Genomic DNA, 22,080 nt, shown 5'->3' on the forward strand with positions numbered 1-22,080 from the left:
CACACAGTTTAACGACATAGTCACATCCTATTTTCCCCGCAGGACCCCTGCCTCATTCAGCAAGTGGGACAGAATCACAAGAGGCAGATTTCAAGTTGCACAAGCAAACTGAGTCTGCCATTTCCTAATTTTAAAGTGCTTGATTCTGCAACCTGAAGAATATTCATTGAACACTTGTAACAGTTTATATATTAATGTTCCATACGTTTTCTTATAGGTGGGACGGGCAGCACCACCTACAGGTGAGTCGCATCAAACGTGCATTTAACTTACGCAAATTCAACTATACACGCTTGGCCAAAAAAAAAAAAAAAAAAAAAAAGACAAACAACAAGATACCTGTAAATAGTGCGGGCGATTCCGCCCACCATTCCATCAATGAGCATATGCCCCGGAGTGAGCATGAGAAGGGAGACGTGAATCTGCTGTTTCCTCAGTCGGTCTCAGTTCCCACGTGCCTCTCATAGTGTGAGCATCTCACCGCACTGAGTGGGATTCTAGTGTTTAAAGATACTGTACGTATTTTTTGTACAACATGGCCCCTAAACGCAAGCCAACTACTTCATCTGGTGCTCAACCAAAGAAACAGCAATCTGTTCCAACGCCGGAGGAAAAACTGGCTGTGTTGGACTTATTGAGAGACGGTATGTTGGTCTCCAACATGGCGCATAAATATGGCCGCAACAAATCTAGCATCCGTGCCATCAAGATTAGAGAGAGAGAAATTTGTCAAGCTATGGCATCAAGTGCTTCAATAACTGCTAAGGTGACGAGCCAGGTGCGTGTAAGACTTTAGTGAAGACTGAAAAGGCATTAAACTTATGGCTGGAAGACACGAACTGTAAACATGTGCCTATCGATGGCAACATGTTGCGAGAAAAGGCTCTTAGCCTCTACACGCTGTTCAAACCTCCTGCCGAAGAGGGACAGCCTTCTGATGAGAAGGAATTCAAAGCCAGCCAAGGTTGGCTTAACAGTTTTAGGAACTGCTTCAACCTCAAAAACATGCCGACTCCTGGTGAAGCTGCATCTGCCAATGAAGAGGCAGCAAAAGCCTACCCTGAACAATTAAAGAAAATCATAGAAGAAGAGGGCTAACTTCCGGAACAAGTTTTTAATGCTGACGAGACTCGACTCTTCTGGAAAAAAAATGCCCAACTGCACTTACACTTCGAAATCAGAAAGACAAGCCCCTGGCTTCAAAGCAGCTAAAGACCGTGTGACTGGGTTGTTTTGTGGCAGTGCAGCTGGGCATTTAATAAAGCCGGGCTTGCTCTACAGGGCTGCAAACCCCATGCCCTAAAAGGCAAAAACAAAAATCTCCTGCCTGTGTTCTGGCAATCAAATAAAAAGGCTTGGGTGAGGGCAGCATTATTTCTGGATTGGTTCCACAAGTGTTTCATTCCGGAGGTCAAGTGGTACCTTGAAGAGAAAGGACTGGAAAGTGTTGCTGATCGTAGACAATGCTCCTGGCCACCCTGCGGCACTCCAGTTTGCGCATGACATTGAAGTCGTCTTTCTCCCCCCCAGTACCACCTCCATCCTCTCAACCAAGACGTGATTCGCTGTTTCAAGGCCACGTACACAAGGCTTACGTTCTCACGGATAAGTAGCGCCATGGATGCTGATTAATGTGATGGCGTGTTGCAAGTCCTTCAACATTGCCGATTGCATCACTTATATTAAACAGGCAATGGATGCAATCAAGCCTGAAACAGTCAACGCATGTTGGCGAAACATATGGAAAAAAATGTGTGAATGATTTTAAGGGTTTCCCAACAATTGACAAAGAAGTGAAACGCATTGTTCAGGTGGCCAGGCAAGTGGGTGGTGATGGCTTCGTCGACATCCTTGAGAAAGAAATTGAAGAATTAATTGAGGGCCAAAGAGAAACATTGACTAACAAAGAGTTAGAGGAACTGATAAAATCGTCTACAGAAAACGAAGATGACGATGATGAACAGGAAGAGCCAGCAAGTTGGAATCTTCATCAATTTGCTGAAGTGTTCCAAGCAGCGAAACACCTGAATGATTTAATTTCTGAATACGATCCCTCTATGGAACGAAGCCTGAAAATCACATGTAGTATTATGGACTATTTGAGACCGTACCAAGAAATGTTTGAGCAGCTCAAGAGACAACAGCGACAGTTGCCGATCACCATGTTTTTCAAGGAAAAACAACCAGCTGCAGATGAGCCTACGCAATCAACTTCAAGCTGAACCAGAGCCACCCACTTCATCTACGACTCGCTCTCCGCCACTGCCGTCTTCTGGATCGACATCAAGCCCTGATGACCCCCAGTAATTACCCCCTGTAATTAAAAATACAGTACTGTAAAATTATATTTTGCGTATGTACTCTTTATTATATACTGTACATTACTGTATACATGCATACTGTATACATGCATACACATTACTGTAGAGGGTTGTATACACAAAACCATGTACAGTATACTGTACTTTATTGGCAATTTAAGGGATTTTCAAGGGTAAATTTGACTATATGTGATTTTTGCCTTACGCGCTGACTTTAGAACCTAACCCCCACGTAAGATGCGACTCCACCATATTAAGGTTGCCTAACCCTTCCCATTAAAAGACTCTTTACCCTTGCAAACCTTAACCTTTCAGACTGAAGTTGTACACGTCAGGTGTCTGCCTCAGGCTGAATTTTTCAGCCAGCAGGTTCGGCCATTTCTCAGAACACACATTGTTTTATCCATGTGAAGAATTTTGGCAACCTCTTCTTTTAAAAGCTCTAGTACCCACATGCTTTGAAGCAGGGACTTGGGGAAAAAGGGGTCACAGTTCACATGCTCAGTAGAGACTTTAGATTTTAGCAGCTAAATTCCCCAAAGATTTTTTTCTGCACTGAGCATGCTCCAGGCCAAGGTTGAATAGAACGTTCCCTGCAGTTGCAGTTGTGGGCTGTGCCAGGTCCAGGCACCAGAGCGGAGAGCAGGGAGACTGTCTCTCCTATGCTCTGAATGACCTTCCTGTTGGGCCTAAGCAGCATGAAGGAAGAAGCTGCCTGGTTTGAAAGCAGAGGTGACAAGAGCTGGACCCGCAGGGGGAGGGAAGAGGGAAACTGGGACTGTGAGCCTACATAGGGAGGGGAGACAAGATTGGATGAGAAGCCAGGATGGGTGAGGGAGGATTGGGACTAGCTGGGCAAGGAGATTAGGACTGAACCAGTGCGGTGAAGAAATGTGGTGGGGGTGGTAAGGGAGACAGATCTAATGAAGAACTGGAATACAAGGGCAGAACTGTAACTAGATGGGCAAAGAGACTGGGAGAAAGATCTGGAGGGTCCAAGGGAGAAGAGATGGGACACTGAGTTTGGAAGAGGCACCTGGGAACGAGATTGGGAGCTAATGGGAAATGGGTGATTGGAGGCCAGGGTGAGGGAGAGGGATCGGCTGAGAAGCTGGTGGGGGATTGGGACTGGCTAGACAAGGAGACATAGTGGGAGTGAGAAGACTAAGTCTTCCTGGGCAAGGAAACTGGAACTAGGATGAGAAGACAGGAGTGGGGAAGAGATAGGACTGGACAGAAGGGTTCACACTTTGAGGAGAACTGGCAGCAGCCAAGTCTATGCCCACTAGGGCACACACTACTCCAGAGCCTGGAATGGAATGCACGGTTTCTGAATCTTGTCATTCCTCTGCTGTCAGCAAACATCTGTGAAACTAACGGTCAAAGTGTGTCTCTTTCCCCTCTAGAGCTGGTCCACACAGAGGACACCAACCTACTACTACTATCAGTTGCCACAATATAATCAGTTGCCACCAGTAAAATACCACAAGGTGGAATTTGTTTTTTCTTCAGTTTACTTTTTTTTTAAAAACTAGGAAACTGCACACAAACAGAACTATGTGAAAAGAACATTATTAAGGTTGTAAAGTCAAGCACAGTGCTCCCAGTCCAGATACCAAGATACTGGGGCTGGAAATCTGAGCTGGGTTTCCAGCATGGCTAAGCAAAGAATTCTGTGTATGCCAGCAAAAATATTTAGTATATTTTAGATGCAAAGAGATGCTATGGAATTCACTGTGTGACAACTACACAAAATGCTGCTTTGCGTTGATGGAGCCTGAGTCAAACCACTCAATGCTCAAACCACTGAGCTATCCCTCCCTCCACTTTGGCCTGAGCATTGGCCTGCTAAACCCAGGGTTGTGAGTTCAATCCTTGAGGGGGCCCTTTATGGATCTGGGGCAAAAAATGGGGATTGGTCCTGCTTTGAGCAGGGGGTTGGACTAGATGACCACCTGAGGTCCCTTCCAACCCTGATACTCTATGATTATATGAAGCACCACTCTACACTCCTGAAAGCCCACATCAATGGGCTGATTATGTTGCAAAAGTGATTCAGCCTTTTGCAATTCCCATCCTGCCCAAGCTTTTCAATCAATTAACAAGAGTTATGTTGCTGAGCCACTGTCATGTGACAGATTAGCCTCTTGTTTCTCGCTTCATATGAAATCTAGAGCCCTCTTTTAAGAGCCAAAGCTGAGCTGCTTGGGGACTGAGTGTGTGAACCCTGTGTGAGCCTTGTGCTGAGGAGTGGGGGGTGGGACTACATAACCCTTGCTAATTACAACCTAATGGGTTGTAAGAAATGATTTCTAGAACTCCCAAAGAAAACAGTTGAAAGTAAATTGACACAGTGAGAACAGAAATCAAAGGAATAATTATCTACAGGAACTACAGTAAGTCCATAAGGGAGAGCTGGATACTGACCCTATACAATGCAAAGAGAACAATACTATGGAGCAAGGAGAGCAATCCCCACACTGTAGCTCAGTGTTTCCCAAGCAGTGCGTCCTAACCAACCAAAGGGTTGTGGGAAGGGTCTAGCACTGCCATCACAAGCCCATCTCAGCCCCACACCACTCGTAAGAACAGCCATACTGGGTCAGACCAAAGATCCATCTGCCGACAGTGGCCAATGCCAGGTGCCCCAGAGGGAATGAACAGAACAGGGAATCATCAAGTTATCCATCCCGTTGCTCATTCCCAGCTTCTGGCAAACAGAGACTAAGGACACCATCCCTGTCCATCCTGGCTAATAGCCATTGATGGACCTATCCTTCATGAACTTACTGAGTTCTTTTTTCAACCCTGTTATAGCGTTGGCCTTCACAACATCCTCTGGTAAGGAGTTCCTCAGGTTGACTGTGCATGTGTGAAAAAATACTTCCTTTTATTTGTTTTAAATCTGCTGTCTATTAATTTCATTTGGTGACCCCTAGTTCTTGTGTTATGAAAAGGAGTAAATAACACTTCCTTATTTACTTTCTCCACACCAGTCATGATTTTATAGACCTCTATCACATTCCCCCTTAGTCGTCTCTTTTCCAAGCTGAAAAGTCCCAGTCTTATTAATCTCTCCTCATATGGCAGCTATTCCATACCCCTAATGATTTTGTTGCCCCTTTCCAAACCCTTTTCCAATTCCAATATATCTTTTTTGAGATGTGGTGACCACATCTGCACACAGTATTCACGATGTGGGCGTACCACGGATTTATATAGAGGCAATATATTTTCTGTCGTATTATCCATCCCTTTCTTAATGATTCCCAACATTCTGTTAGCTTTTTTGACTGCTGCTGCACACTGAGTGGATGTTTTCAGAGAACTATCCACAAAGACTCCAAGATCTTTTCCTTGAGTGGTAACTGCTAATTTATACCCCATCTTTTGTGCATTACTTTGCATTTATCAACATTGAATTTCATCTATCATTTTGTTGCCCAGTCACCCAGTTTTGTGAGATCCTTTTGTAGCTCTTCACAGTCTGCCTGGGACCTAACTATCTTGAGTAGTTTTGTATCATCTGCTAATTTTGCCACCTCACTGTTTACCCCTTTTTCCAGATCATTTATGAATATATTGAATAGGACTGGTCCCAGTACAAATCCCTGTGGGACACCAATATTTACCTCTCTCCATTCTGAAAACTGACCATTTATTCCTACCCTTTGTTTCCTATCTTTAACCAGTTACCAATCCATAAGAGGATCTTCTCTGTTATCCCATGACAGTTTACTTTGCTTAAGAACCTTTGGTGAGGGACCTTGTTAAAGGCTTTCTGAAAATCTAAATTACTCTATATCCACTGGATACCCCTTGTCCACGTGTGCATTCAACCCCCTCAAAGAATTCTAGTAGATTGGTGCTGCATGATTTCCCTTTACAAAACCCATGTTAACTCTTCCCCAACAAATTATGTTCATCTACGTGTCTGACAATTCTGTTCTTTGCTATAGTTTTCCTGCCCCATGCATGCCCCAGAAATAATCTAGGGAGCTGACTTGAGTACAGTGCTCCAAGTGGACCCTGGGTTGCTTCACAGATCCCTGCCCTCACTGGGGAGTCCTGACTGGCTTGCGGTGCTGTCAGTCACCACAGCTCTGGGTGGGAGGGAGATTACTTCATGCACCTGGGGCAGGGAGTGCCAATCCAGGTGAGCAGGGCACCTGAAGGGGGTGGGGAATCCTTTCCATGTGCCACCACCCCTCTGCAGGCAGGGGCCATGGACAGCCACAGACCCCAGAAGCAGTTGCTGATCCGCCCACCTACCCCTTGGAGGCTGGGACGTCATGTGGGGCCAGGGGAGTCAGGCCCCTTCATGACTCCAGGGGGGAACAGGGGGAAGCTCACTTAAAAATGGAGCAGAGTGCGATTGAGGGGAGGGGCAGCTGCCAGGTGGGGTTGGGGGGTGCAATATGCTGCCAGGTGACTTGGGTTGCGTGTAGGGCTGGGGGCACAACTGGGTGGTATAGGAAATAATCACAACAAATGCCTCCAAAATGCATTTTTTGAAGGTTAAAATCTAAAAAGCTGTCTAAAAAGAGCTTCCAGGGGCCAAAGGGGCTGCTGGACTCCCATTGAAAGGTGTCGCCTCCCCACCACCTAGGAGCAGAGGAGAAGGAAGTGGGGGGAGGGGTGTGCGCGCGCACACCCACACACTGTATCGGTGAGTCACAATAAGAGACAACAGGCAGTTGGAGGATCCCTTTGTAAGAATGCAGGGAACCACTGCTCTAGGTGCCCTGTGGCACTGCACACCTTTCATACACAGCTCTAATTAATCCTCATTGCAAAGAGCATTAGTGTGCACTCACTTGAATTCCGAGGAGTGATTGTCCAGCAAACCAAGTTTGTTCAGCTCTTCATCAATCACTTCCATGACATGTTTTGGCACTACCAGATCCTTGAGCCGCTCTCGGAATTTCTCCTCTATGGCATCTTTGTCCTCCTTCTCTAGGCCTAGCTCTTTCTTGATAATCTTCAGTTGCTCTTGAAGAAGATACTTGCGATGAGTCTGCTTGATCTTCTCCTCAACCTAGACACAATGTGCACAGTAACTTTAACCTGTTATAACTAACCCCCTCACTCCCCAACCCAACACCATATGCCTCCAACCACTTTCCAAAGAGATCTGAATGAATTGGGAGGTCCCCAGCAAGAGAAGATTCAAATACCCCTTGGAAAGCATTTGCAGTATAGTTCTACTCTAAGGCTCTAAGAAGTGACTAAGAGTAGCATTGTGGAGTCTCAAATTTATTGCATTTCAATTATTTCTTTGTCACATGCGTTCATTTTACAAGTAAAGGTGGCTCCAGCAACTTAACAAGGCATCATCTATTTCACAGCTCTTGGAACTAGAACTGAGGCCCTTTCAAAGCTCCAATATCTAGATCACACCCCTTTCTTACCCTTCTTGCATGTTTTGTAAAAGTCAGTCACAATTCTTCATTGAAATTAAAGTCATAGAATATTTACATGTGCAATATGAAGTTTTTGTAAATTAAAAGTGACTTATACCTGTCAAAAGTATACATAAAGTACTACACTTCCTTCGATTTCTGTCCACTTTCTCATAATTTACAATGCATGCCCAAGTAATTAATGCAAATTAGTGAGGTTTTTACTTCACAAGACTAAGTACAGATGACACTGTTCAGTTGCGAGACATAAGATGCCACCACATAACTGCTATTACTTAGTGTTCATCTATATTGCCGTGATGAGTGCAGTATAAGAACTTGTAAGACAGGGAACGTGCCCTGTTCCTTTAGAGCCTCACCTCCCGTCCAAGACGCTGCTGGAGTTTGCTCAGCTCATACTCTTTCTTCAGGAGAGAGAGGGCCTTATAAAGCCGTTTGGGAATCTGAAAAAAAACAACCACCCAGCAACAAACTATGTCTTCAGACTCATCACAGGCCTGTCAGCACTTGACGAGAAAGGCTACTGCCTAACGACAGAGGCTGATGAGCTGTCACAATGTTCTCCCATGAACCTACAATTCTCCAGCATCCATAGGTCTGGTGAGACTGGTGCAAAATAACTTCTCCATTCACAGGCTGGAAATAAGCATGTACAGAAGCACATCCAATGGCTTCAATGCATAAGATAACATGACACAATCAATCTGGACAGCGAACATCTAGCAATATGGAACTTGATGGGAAAACTCAGCTGTTTGCCATCAAACCAGATGCAATATATTCCTCTCCAACCAGTGGGCAAGCCACCCCTCACTGATTCTACAGTCATTCAAATGCAGGAAAGAAGATAAAGATTTGTTTTACCTCTCATAACTCAGGCTGATCACAAGGGATGTATTTTCAAAGATACAGAGCTAATGCCCTCCTGCAGTGTTCCACCCCTCCCGCAAGGATACAATGTGATAAAAAGGAATAACACTTGGCAAAGGAATCATAGAATCATAGAATATCAGGGTTGGAAGGGACCCCAGAAGGTCATCTAGTCCAACCCCCTGCTCGAAGCAGGACCAATTCCCAGTTAAATCATCCCAGCCAGGGCTTTGTCAAGCCTGACCTTAAAAACCTCTAAGGAAGGAGATTCTACCACCTCCCTAGGTAACGCATTCCAGTGTTTCACCACCCTCTTAGTGAAAAAGTTTTTCCTAATATCCAATCTAAACCTCCCCCACTGCAACTTGAGACCATTACTCCTCGTTCTGTCATCTGCTACCATTGAGAACAGTCTAGAGTCTATTTTGTACCTTGGGGAAGTTTTGACCTAAGCTCCATTTTGTGAGACCACGGGATTATTCCAGTCTATGATCCATTTTAAACAGGTTTCGTTTCTTTTACCTAATACAGTAAGTGTCATGAGATGCCCACTTAGCATCACCATTCCAATTTAGCTTGCAATGGAGACCATCTCTGGGTGTGTAACACACACACAGATTTAATTGTCCACTGAAATCAAGCCATAACCAAATGCAAAGCTAATGTGTCCTCAGTGTAGACACTAGAGAAGTCATGACAAGTAATGATGCATCTGCTTTGAAAGAGGCAGCTATACGAGGGGATTCATCAGTTAAAAGTTTTTTCATCTTACATTGGTTTCTTCCAGGATATCCTGCAGCTCATGCGACTCGGCCCCCGTTAATGCTGCACCCATGTCACTCAGATAGATTGGGTTATCTACTACTCGTTGCCCTGCCTGCATCATCTGAAGCACCGATTCTCTGAAAGGTCAATTAGAAACAAGAATCAAAATGTCTAATAAAAAGTAAATGGTTTCTTTGATTTAATATTCTAAGAATACAGTACTCTCCCATTTTCCCACATGGCCTAGGGAGCAGCTGAAACTTTTGGATAATTTCGCCTTCGGCTAAACAGGCATGCTATTTTAATGCTTTAGATGCAACATAGGGCTACATGGGGACACTATTCAGAAAATTGAAATTATACCGTATTAGAAATTCCTCAATACAACCAACAAGACAGGAGAGACGAAACAGCAATTCAGCTTTCCAGCTCAACCAGCGCTCATGGGGTGACTAAAGCGAGGAATTATTGGTGGCTCAGCCCAGTCTTAATGCAGGCAGGATCTATGGAAGTGTCCCCCACCCAGCTCTGCAGCACCCCTGCATCTCAGGAATCCTAAGCCTAGCTTGGCAGTTGTGGCAAGCTTTTGTTGTAACATGTCTTAGGCTAAGACCCATGTCAGGTGACCAAGCTACATTTGAACCCAGGTCACCAGTTAAAGTTAGTGTTTTTAGCCCATGCACTCATGAGCCTCCCTCCTAGACATTTAAGTTTCATATCATGCCCTTTATTATCATCTTGTTCATTAAATCTACTTCCATCCTGAAGCTAAATCTTATGTGGGAAACTCTCCAGTTACTGCCGTCCTTTGGTTAGGCTACAGCACGCAGACATTTACTGAGTCTAGAAAAAATGGCTTCAAAGTACCAAACATGCCTGAGAACTGCTGAAAGCCAGAGATAAAGCAGCACAGGGTAAAGGTACCTGTAGAGAGGGTTCAAGGCAATGATGTCCCGGATTGTTTTGACAATTTCTGCAGTAAGCGCCTATTAAACAAAACAACAGTCTGAAACCCACAAGTTCTGAGTGAAAATGCAAGCACAACATTGCTCCCTCCTCCCATGTCAGGGCCAAGAAACACCAGTAAGCTGGGCAGAAGTCCCTGCGTCCATTTAACTCTGGTTGTTGTTAAGGAAGCTTGCCCTCCTCCATTTCCCATCGTTCTGGGAGGTGGGGAAGGATGGCTTGGAGACTGGGCTCTTGCATGGAGTGAACTCTCCCACACCCTCAGGTTGGCCCTTCAGACATGACCCTTGAAAGAAGTTATAATCATTCTTCAGCCAAGCTAGTTAAAATAAATGCCCATCAGGATACAAGCTATTACATGGGATGCACGCACAGCATAATCCATCCTTACAGTGATGTTAATTAGGGGCCAGGCATTCTGAGCAATAGAGATGTTGCACTGAGAAGGGTCATCGTAATGGGATTAACATGCAGATACATATATTAGGACTATGAGAACCAGGCACCTTCCATGGGGTGAGATTATGAACAGACAGTATAATAAACCTGTAAACAACACATGCACGATATCCCCAATAGCTCCGGCACAGATCTGGATACACACACTTGCAGCACTAGGCTTGTGTGATTTCTTCACTTACTTTAACTTCTTCTGTGATCTGAAAATCTTCGTGGAGAACATTATCCACTTCTACCATGAGCACCTCTTCTGGCGAGGCGGCCACAGGTTCTAGCACCAGCTCCACAGTCTGGTCCTTTGGTCCCTCCTCTTCTTCAGCCTCTCTCCTGGCGCGCTTCAGCTTCCTTCTTGCTTTCTGTTTGTCCTCAGGCTCAGACTCCTCAGGCTCAATCTCTAGTTGCTTGTTTATACGAATTCTGAAGACCGAGAGAAGACAGCTGTAGCACCGCAAGTCTAACATTGGTGTGTGCAACTACCCTTCTGGGGCAGGGTTACTTGCAGTCTCTGGATTATATATTATGCTTAGGTGTCACTCTCTCTCGTGTCTCCATCAGGAACACTGAAGATTGATTTAACATAACTAAGAATCAGGCAGCTGTGAACCCATATGGGATTTGCAAAGCAAATACTAGAAAGAATAAACTGAAGCATGAAAAAGGTAAGCTGGCTGCTGTGTTAGCTCCTCTGTATTTCTGCCCTACATCAAAGTGGAATTAGATTTTAACATTTTGTTTTGAAGAACCAACCCCTTAAAGAAAGCACAGCTGGATTTGAAACTGTGACCCTTGGCTCCCTCATCACATCCTGGTCTAAGTATAAGGATGGACACACTTAGACTGAAATCTTCTCATCTGAGGGACCATCTCTGCTATATATCTTTGGAGAGCTCAGCACAAGGGAGCGGGTGCCACCACAAAGCAAAATCAGTAAAAAAGTAACTTGAGATCTCAAAGATCAAAAGGCTTTTCCAATCTGGTTGTCTATTTTACTAAATTTATAGCACTACAAAAATAACATCTGTTATAATAGTGGGATTATTCCCTCTGGACTAGGCAGTCCATTACCCTTGCCAGAGGATATCACCCAGACTGTGCTCCCTCAGACACGAACCCTATCAGTTAGATCAGAAACTTCCAATCTCAGGAGTGGGAGATCTTCTGGAGACATGTACCCCCATTCCATCAGGAATAGAGTGGGGCAAAGTGCAGCACAGATTGTAAATACAAGATTTCGATTTTAAGCGAACACTTAGCTGATAATAGCAAGCTCCCCAAAGAGACCTCAGATGGCACCCCATGACCCTCTTCTCCTCATTACAAGTGCAATAACAAGAGCTGAAGGATGTGCCTGCCCACCAAGAATGGCAGACACATGCCTGGGCTCTGCAGCAGATGAAGTTACCTTCGGTGCCCCATGACAATCATGCGCAGCTTGTCTCCAAGGTCCTGCATTTCATGGATCTGGACAAAAGTGCCTGTCTGGTAGATTTCATTCAGGTTTTCCACCACGTCAGATTCATTGCTGATAAAATTTAAAGGTAAACATTACGTAAACATGAGACAGACAAGGTAGGTGAGGTAATATTTTTTTTAGACCAACTTCTGTTGGTGGAAGCTACAAGCTTTTGAGCTACAAAGAGCTCTTCAGGTGTAGGGAAGGAAGCAGTGTGTCTGAGTTAAATTTGGAACAGACAAGCCAAAAGGGTAACATGTTGGAAGAACTCACGTTACATTGTTATGCATAAAGGACTTGAGTGGGCAATTAAGGGTAGCAGGCAGTGTGGCATGTTACAAATAGCTGTAATGAGCCATAAAACCCTGTTAAATCCATGGCTTTTGGTTCTAGCAGAATTATGAATTTAAATTCCCAGGCTCACCTTCTGAAGATGTTGAGCAGGTTTCCCTTGAGGACAAGTATTGAAAGATTAGATATGGGATGTCACTTTGTGAACAACATTTGCCCAAAGGTGATATGGTGTTTTTGGCAACTCTCTCCCTGAAACCCAGCACCTGGCCCCCATGTATTCTGTTGTTTTTTGGGGGGTGGGGGAGCGGTCCTTCTGAAGCATCAGAGATGGCCACATCTGGAGATGGGACACTGGGTGGGGTGGGCCAGGGCTTTGAGGTGGCACAGAGCATTCTCTCTCAGATGCTGGCTGGCTGGTTCATGCTCAGGTCTAACTGATTGCCATATGCCCCAGGTCAGATGGGCAGTTTTTCCACTTTCCTCTGAGGCATGGAGCACAGGCCACACTTGCTGGGATTATTTAGATATATCTCACTTAAACCCTGCCATTGCAGAGGCCTTGGGCACTGGGGCACCTCGGTCCTGCCTACTCTCTACTGGGGCACATAACAGCTTAGTCTTCTGTGGGATGTAACTTTTGCATCTAATTTTAGATGCAAGGTTTAATGTGCAGGTGCTGGTGGCCTGTGATATACATGAGGTCAGACTAGAGGATCTGGCAGTCCTTTCAGACCTTAACCTGTACTTACCCATTCATATGCTCACGCATGTATTCCCGTATGCTGTGCTAGACACACTTAAAAGCTGTGACACTGCTCCCCATATTCTTCATAGTGATATTAGGGTGCTATGATTGTAGCATAATTATTTTATGCAAGATAAGTCACGTGAGGTGCCACTGGACAAGTTATTTGCTGAATATGATTGTCCTATTTGTATGCATGTATCATTTTTGTATCTGAAGTTATAAATACTGACTATGTATCTGTACTTCAAATGTAGTTACACCTGGATAACACTCACTAGACAAGATGCTTTCAGTCTACACAGTGGGCGGGGAAGGGCCTATTCAGGACAGTGGGCCACCAGAAAGAACAATAGGGCCTTAGGAGAAGCTTATCTCCCACCTGGTGAGCCTTCCCTAGAACACTACAGACAGCCTGTGAGTGATGGCTGCTATGACTCTACAAGGACATATGACCAGACCACATGACTCTGGACTCTATTTGGGGTGTCTATTTTTCCCCACACACTGGTCTGGGAACTGGTTTTGGAACAAAGGGTTCCTGCCATATCTAAAGCTATATACGGTAGGGAGTGACATTGTCAGGGTTCCCTCCCCACTCAGAACTTTAGGGTACAGATGTGGGGACCCGCATGAAAGACCCCCTAAGCTTATTTCTAGCAGCTTAGTTAAAAAATCCCCAGGCACAAATTCTCGCTTGTACCTTGGGTTTAAGTAATGCTGCCACCACCAAGTGATTTAACAAAGAACCAGGGAAGAGGACCACTTGGAGTTCCTCTTCCCCCAGCAATCCCCCCAAGCCCTTACACCCCCTTTCCTGGGGAGGCTTGAGAATAATATCCTAACCAATTGGTTACAAAATGATCAAAGACCCAAACCCCTGGGTCTTGGGACAATGGAAAAATCAATCAGGTTCTTAAAAGATGGATTTTATTTAAAGAAAAGGTAAAAGAATCACCTCTGTAAAATCAGGACGGTAAATACTTTACAAGCTAATCAGATTCAAAACACAGAGGATTCCCCTCTAGCCAAAACTTTAAAGTTACAAAAAACCGGGATAAACCCCCCACTAGCAAAGGGAAAATTCACAAGTTGAAAACAAAAAGGTAATCTAACGCGCCTTTGCCTTATTTACTTACTCTTTTTGTAATATCAGAGACTTGTACAGGATGGTTTATAGGAGGAGGTTTTTTGACCTGATGCTTCTCTGCTTTTCCCGGAGAACACACCACAAAGCCCCCCCCAGCCAAGATTTGAAAGTATCTTCTTTCCCCATTGGTCCCTTTGGTCAGGTGCCAACCACGTTATTTGAGCTTCTTAACCCCTTACAGGTAAGGAGGAATTCTAGGTTACCCTTAGCTGTATGGTTATGACAGACATCATTTAGGCCTCTTCACTCCCCACACAAGACGACTTCGGAAACACCTGAGGAACAAAGACTGAACTGGGAGAAGTGCTGAACCGAGGCTAAAGGGATTTCTAGCCTGTGTACAAAACACCTGGGGATTCCAATCTGCAAAGCAAGTTTAGTTTATGCCTTAAGAATCTACAAGTCTGCCTGTACCAACAGTTAGGGTGAGAATCTGCTAATTCATGTCCAATCTATTTAGTATATTAAGCTTAGTTTGCATTTTTTGTTTATTTGCTAGGTAATCTGCTTTGATCTGCTTGCTATCACCTAAAATCTATCTTCTGTAGTTAATAAACTTGTTTTTGTTTTAATCTAGACCAGTGAGCTTTGACTGGAGTGCTTCAGGAAAATCTCTGCTTGGTTACAAGTGTGCATTGTTCTCTTCACATTGAGGGAGAGGCGGACTGGGTATTAAACCCATATACTGGCCAGATTTGACCAGGGCAGGACAGTACTGCTCTGGGGTCCCAGCCTAGGATGCTGGTGGTTAGAGAACCTGCATGAAACTGCAGCTGGGTGTATCCCTACCTGTGTGAATGCTGGTGAAAGTGCAGGCTGGAGGGTATTGCAGCTTGTCACAGGCTGGTGGGTCAGGGGGCTCAATGGTACCCCAGTTCCAGATGACAGCCCGGGGGGAACCTGGCACACAAGCTATTACACATGTATACTTGCATCCACTCTGCCACTTTTTTGCTACACACCTTTAGCATTAGAATTTCAGGGGTAATAACCCAGGGTTATATGCATCACAAGGAGACCCTCTAGGAACCACCCTGCAGTGTGTTATTGGTCCTGTCAGCTACTTTCACACATTTGTTGATGTCAGTGACCACTCACCCTTTTCTCCTGGCCAACTCAGAAGACATGGAGCAAGTGACTGACAATGCATTTCTGTCCTGCTCCTTTTTTCAGGACAAACATGTGCATTGCAGCACGCAACTGGCAAGAATCTCAGGTGAATGTACTCAGACCTTTCTCACACGCCAAAGATGCGTGACCAGAAAGGTGACTGATGCACTGTCACCCTGTGAGACAAAGAAGCAAGAAACTGCCAGTGTCGTGACCGTATGTTCAAGGGTGGACTGCTGCCTCTGGACCAGAAAAACCAGCAAAGCGTGGTGGGGTCACATTGTCTTGAAAACTTGGGATCATGACCAGTGGCTGCAGACCTTCAGAATGAGGAAGCAGATGTTCATGGAGCCCTTTGAGAGCTGGCCCCAATCCTACAGTGGCAGAACTCTGTTCCAGAAACCCATACTGATGCAGAAGCAAGTGCCAGCTTCCAGAGAGCAGTAGTCAATGCTGGACAGCTACCAGTCAATCACAAACCACTTCAGAGTGGGGAAGTCCACTGTCAGGCTTGGGGTAGTGCAGATTTGGGTAGCTATCAACCCTCTCAAACCCATGGCCAGAAATTATAGCGGGGGTCCAGAGAATAGGGTTTGCATGGAGGCCATTGACGGCACTCAAGTCCCCAAACTCTGCCCACCAAAAGGAGTGAGAGAGAATGTCAGTTGAAAAGATTACTATTCAGTCATTCTTCAAGGCTTAGTAGATCACCAAGGCAGGTTCGTGCACACTAATGTCAGACACACAGGAAAGGTTCATGATGCCAAGGTGTTGAGGAGACTGAGATTGCACTTGAAGGGGTAGTAAAGAACTTTATTCCCCAGAAATGACATGGGTCTATATGGTATCTCTGCGCCCAGAGTTATTCTGGGGGACCCGGAGTACTGCTCCTACCCTGGCTAATGAAACCCTACCCTAACCAATCCAGTTGAATTCAACTTCAAACTAAGCAGCTGCAGGAGGATAGTGGAGTGCACCTTTAGGTGGCTGAAGTCTTGTTAGCTATGCCTACACAACCGACTGGATGCCAATGTGGCCAATGCCATCCTCATAATGTGGCCAGCTGTGTGCTTCATAACATTTGCGAGAATAAAGGAGAGTACTTTAGGACAGAGTGTGCACAGGACAGGACTGGCGTGCAAACCCTTTACAGTCAGCATGATCCAGTGAATGTTCATGCTGGTGCTTGATCACAGCAAGCCAGGGAAATCCAGGATGCAAATCATGCCTGTATCTTGGAACAGCAGGCAGAGTCACCCAAACTAAGCACCAAACCCCGTACAGGTGCTGTAAAAAGACAACAGGGACCATTCCCATTCACTTGTGTTTCAATTAGCAGTTTAGTTCCCCTCCTGCTGATGGTCATTAGTCGTTCATTTAGGTAATGACTTGTTATGGGTAGTTGGGACAGGGCACCTCCACAGTTATAACATCTTCTGCTGTGTGACTGTTCTGTGATGGGTGTCTGCCCAGTTAAAGTTGTCTGAGAAAGAAGGGTAATGAAACAATCATTCCTGAAATGCTGAACAGTATCTATATTGTGAGCGTCAACAGCTAAGTTGTGTTATGTGGAGGGGATTTCTTACACCCTTTAAAAGGAAAGAAAATGATAGAATGCTGTTATTCATTGTTCTTTCATTTTGTATTAATGGTCACAACTGTTAGCCAGACCACAGTTTAGGTGGGGATTAGTCAATGCTTGTAGGACCTGGAGAATAGTTGATGAAGGGGTTGGGAGGGGCTTTTACTACTGGCATCTGTGAGGTGTGCTGGGATAAGGGCACTTCCATGGGGTTACTGATAGTTGGCCTGTAAGTGCCCTTATCCCAGCACACCTCACAGATGCCAGTAGTAAAAGCCCCTCCCAACCCCTTCATCAACTATTCTCCAGGTCCTACAAGCATTGACTAATCCCCACCTAAACTGTGGTCTGGCTAACAGTTGTGACCATTAATACAAAATGAAAGAACAATGAATAACAGCATTCTATCATTTTCTTTCCTTTTAAAGGGTGTAAGAAATCCCCTCCACATAACACAACTTAGCTGTTGACGCTCACAATGTAGATACTGTTCAGCATTTCAGAAATGATTGTTTCATTACCCTTCTTTCTCAGACAACTTTTGCAGCCTCCGAGAAAAAAGCACCTGCTGAAAGCGGTAGGTAGCATGAAATAATAGTTTTTAAACATTTACTTCTTTAAATTTGTGATTGGGACGGTGGGTGCATTTATTTCAGGGAGTAATGTTAACCATTATGTCTTCTTTCAAGGCTGGCCATCATTTCGATGAAACAGGTCTGAAAGTAAACAGACTGAAAAAGGGAGGTGTCTTTCCAGTCCCGTAGTGGGGACCTAGCAATCTCTGCCAGAGAGATGTTTGAGCTGCTTCTCACCTCTCTACATGTCGCTGAATGGAAGGGATGGTGAGCTGGAAAGGTGGACCAAGCCCATTTGCACTGCCATTGAACCTTAAGAACCAGCTGGAGTTTCTGCTGCACCAGAAACATGCAGATGTGCACTTATGGGACTAGAAGGCAATCTGAACAGAAATAGACTATATTCTAAGATAGCTGATGGAGACTGTGGAGAGGGAGAAGAAAACCACTGTGAATGCCGAGCCACCACCAAGTGGGCCCCTGCAATTGCAGGTTCATTAAATCTGGGCCCCTTTGTTCAGCAAAGAGTCGAGACAGGAATGGAGAAAAAAAATCACACAGCAATTTTACTTTGGAAAGGTCATGGAACAATCAAGACCACAAGCCACTTGCCTCCCCACTGCAAAGGTACGCTGCATTGTGTCTGTGCAGTCACCAGAGCAGAACTCCCCTCCACCCACCTTTCCTCCAGCTTGTGAAGCATGGCTCCAAGCAGGGAGACCCCAGACACCAGGACAGATAACCGCTGTCCCACTCCTCGGAAAAGCAATTGTTCCCCTTCCTTCTCCTTCCTGTACGTAACTAACCAGCCCTGACACTAACCCACCCTGGTATGGCTCCTGTTTGTGGAGAGAAGGATGTTACTGTAACGGAAGTTTGATATCTTGAATGACAAAACAGTTGCAATTTTGAAGAACCATTAATCTTGTACAAATGCCCTGTCCTCCACCTTGACCTTTCTACCCCCATCCTTGCTGTCCGCCAGTTAGCTGATGAACTCTCAGACCCAGGGGCAATACGATAGTTTGCTGATAATCTGTTCAATAACTTCTGCCATAAGCTTTATGGTGATTCATGGTAATTCAATAAAATGTTGAACGTCTTGGTCGGGAACCATTTTGGGGTTGGGAGGGGAGTAGCCTTCCAGTCCTGCATGCAGCCCTGGAGAAAGAGGGAGAGGATATTGGCGGGGTGGGTGGGATTTAAACTTACCAGCCTGGGGTTCTGGTTCCTGGTGAGTCTTGGGATCCTCTTCTGGCTCATCCAGAGGGGCTTGCTGAGCTGGTTCCTCAGGCAGAGATGCAGGATAACTTGCTCCTCCTCCGGGTCTACTGGGGCTGCCACCTCCACAATCCCCATTGCCTCCTCGCCCTGGGTTTAGATGATGACACCCATGGACCTGTGTCCAGTTGCCAGTATAGACCTGGCTGTAAGACGATGTGGCCCGTGAGGTTGAGGAGGGGGTTGAGAGTCACCTCAGGCTCTGTACTGGGGGCCCTAGAAAGCACTGGGTCCAACTCCTTGAAGAAGGGGCATATTGGAGAACTCCTGGAGTGACTGCTGGAGTCTTTTGCCTTTCAGTTCCATGGCCTGACACGTTTTATCTGTTCCCAGCATTGAGCTAGTCTGGTGAATAGCTACCTGCACCAACCTCTCTGAATCTTCCTGGTAAAGACGGATGTTCTTGGTGCTGTGGGAGAAGGTGTGGACAGTGAACTCCAATCACACATTGATGAGCAGGTGTGCTCAGCTGAACAGGTGGCAACTCTTGGAGCAGATTTCATGTTCGGTTATAGTGGTGAAAACAGTTCTGTGGAAAACTGTTCTGTAGTGGTCCGCACAGAACTGTTAATAAAGGGGGGGGGGGGGGTTCGGGACCTTTATAGATCTGGGTAAGGGTCAAGCAGGAAAGGGTTAGTGCATTGTGGGAATGGGAATGGAGAACTAGGATCCGGTACACACCTCTTACCCCCATTCACACTACAAAATTACATGGCGTGTTCATGCTCATCGTGCTAATGTTCTTAGAATCATACAATATCAGGGTTGGAAGGGACCTCAGGAGGTCATCTAGTCCAACCCCCTGCTCAAAGCAGGAACAATCCCCAACTAAATCATCCCAGCCAGGGCTTTGTCAAGCCTGACCTTAAAAATATCTAAGGAAGGAGATTCTACCACCTCCCTAGATAACGCATTCTAGTGTTTCGCCACCCTCGTAGTGAAAAAGTTTTTCCTAATATCCAGCCTAAACCTCCCCCACTGCAACTTGAGACCATTACTCCTTGTTCTGTCATCAGCTACCACTAAGAACAGTCTAGATCCATCCTCTTCGGAACCCCCTTTCAGGTAGTTGAAAGCAGCTATCAAATCCCCCCTCATTCTTCTCTTCCGCAGACTAAACAATCCCAGTTCCCTCAGCCTCTCCTCATAACTCATGTGTTCCAGTCCCCTAATCATTTTTGTTGCCCTCCGCTGGCCTCTTTCCAATTTTTCCACATCCTTCTTGTAGTGTGGGGCCCAAAACTGGACACAGTACTCCAGATGAGGCCTCTCCAATGTCGAATAGAGGGGAACGATCACGTCCTTCGATCTGCTGGCAATGCCCCTACCTATACATCCCAAAATGCCATTGGCCTTCTTGGCAACAAAGGCACACTGTTGACTCATATCCAGCTTCTCGTCCACTGTAACCCCTAGGTCCTTTTCTGCAGAACTGCTGCCGAGCCATTCGGTCCCTAGTCTGTAGCAGTGCATGGGATTCTTCCGTGTTAAGTGCAGGACTCTGCACTTGTCCTTGTTGAACCTCATCAGATTTCTTTTGGCCCAATCCTCCAATTTGTCTAGGTCCCTCTATATCCTATCCCTACCCTCCAGCATATCCACCTCTCCTCCCAGTTTAGTGTCATCCGCAAACTTGCTGAGGGTGCAATCCACACCATCCTCCAGATCATTAATGAAGATATTGAACAAAACCGGCCCCAGGACCGACCCTTGGGGCACTCCGCTAGATACCGGCTGCCAACTAGACATGGAGCCAGGACTTCCCCCGATCGCCATGAGTTTTCAAAGATAATGGCCAACGACTCTGCAATCACATCCGTCAACTCCTTTAGCACTCTCGGATGCAGCATATCCGGCCCCATGGACTTGTGCTCATCCAGCTTTTCTAAATAGTCCTGAACCACTTCTTTCTCCATAGAGGGCTGGTCACCTCCTCCCCATGCCGTGCTGCCCAGTGCAGTAGTCTGGGAGCTGACCTTGTTCGTGAAGATAGAGGCAAAAAAAGCATTGAGTACTTTCACTTTTTCCACATCCTCTGTCACTAGGTTGCCTCCCTCATTCAGTTAGGGGCACACACTTTCCTTGACTTTCTTCTTGTTGCTAACATACCTGAAGAAACCCTTCTTGTTACTCTTCACATCTCTTGCTAGCTAAAACTCCAGGTGTTATTTGGCCTTCCTGATTTCACTCCTGCATGCCTGAGCAACATTTTTATACTCTTCCCTGGTCATTTGTCCAATCTTCCACTTCTTGTAAACTTCGTTTTTGTGTTTAAGATCAGCCAGGATTTCACTGTTATGGCAGGCGACCAGCTTGGCTTATTTACTATTCTTTCTACACATCGGGATGGTTTGTCCCTGTAACCTCAATAAGGATTCTTTAAAATACAGCCAGCTCTCCTGGACTCCTTTCCACCTCATGTTATTCTCCCAGGGGATCCTGCCCATCAGTTCCCTGAGGGAGTCAAAGTCTGCTTTTCTGAAGTCCAGGGTCCGTATTCTGCTGCTCTCCTTTCTTCCCTGTGTCAGGATCCTGAACTCGACCATCTCATGGTCACTGCCTCCCAGGTTCCCATCCACTTTTGCTTTCCCTACTTATTCTTCCCAGTTTGTGAGCAGCAGGTCAAGAAGAGCTCTGCCCCTAGTTGGTTCCTCCAGCACTTGCATCAGGAAACTGTCCCCTACACTTTTCAAAAACTTCCTGGATTGTCTGTGCACCACTGTATTGCTCTCCCAGCACATATCAGGGTTACTGAAGTCTCCCATGAGACCCAGGGCCTGCAATCTAGTAACTTCTGTGGGTTGCCGGAAGAAAGCCTCATCCACCTCATCCCCCTGGTCCGGTGATCTATAGCAGACTCCCACCACGACATCACCCTTGTTGCTCACACTTCTAAATTTAATCCAGAGACTCAGGTTTTTCTGCAGTTTCATACTTGAGCTCTGAGCAGTCATACTGCTCCCTTACATACAGTGCAGTTCTTGCTCCATGCACACCTCAAAACCAGTGTTTCTTTGGTTTAGATGTGGAAGGGAGGGGGTTCTGGCACAACCATGCACACAGAACCCTGTCCAGTCACCAGTGCA

The 22,080-nt window shown here is 45.7% G+C and overlaps 1 protein-coding gene across 6 annotated transcripts in view; it reads right to left on the reverse strand.

Moving 5' to 3' along the window:
• Positions 1–22,080, reverse strand: part of LONP1 (lon peptidase 1, mitochondrial) — a 51,497-nt gene that overhangs the window by 19,142 nt on the left and 10,275 nt on the right. For 2 of the 6 annotated variants that reach the window (XM_073324137.1, XM_073324136.2), the window contains exons 3-8: positions 12,207–12,326; positions 10,987–11,221; positions 10,304–10,365; positions 9,387–9,516; positions 8,104–8,187; positions 7,139–7,359 (exon numbers count right to left, since the gene is read on the reverse strand). In XM_073324137.1, the coding sequence (XP_073180238.1) occupies positions 7,139–7,359; positions 8,104–8,187; positions 9,387–9,516; positions 10,304–10,365; positions 10,987–11,221; positions 12,207–12,256 (782 nt within the window). In that variant the 5' untranslated portion in view covers positions 12,257–12,326. The other 4 variants (XM_073324138.1, XM_073324139.2, XM_073324141.2 and 1 more) reach the window with 4 other exon arrangements.

The sequence above is a fragment of the Lepidochelys kempii genome, chromosome 25, assembly GCF_965140285.1.
Source record: "Lepidochelys kempii isolate rLepKem1 chromosome 25, rLepKem1.hap1, whole genome shotgun sequence".
NCBI classification, from domain to species: domain Eukaryota; kingdom Metazoa; phylum Chordata; order Testudines; family Cheloniidae; genus Lepidochelys; species Lepidochelys kempii.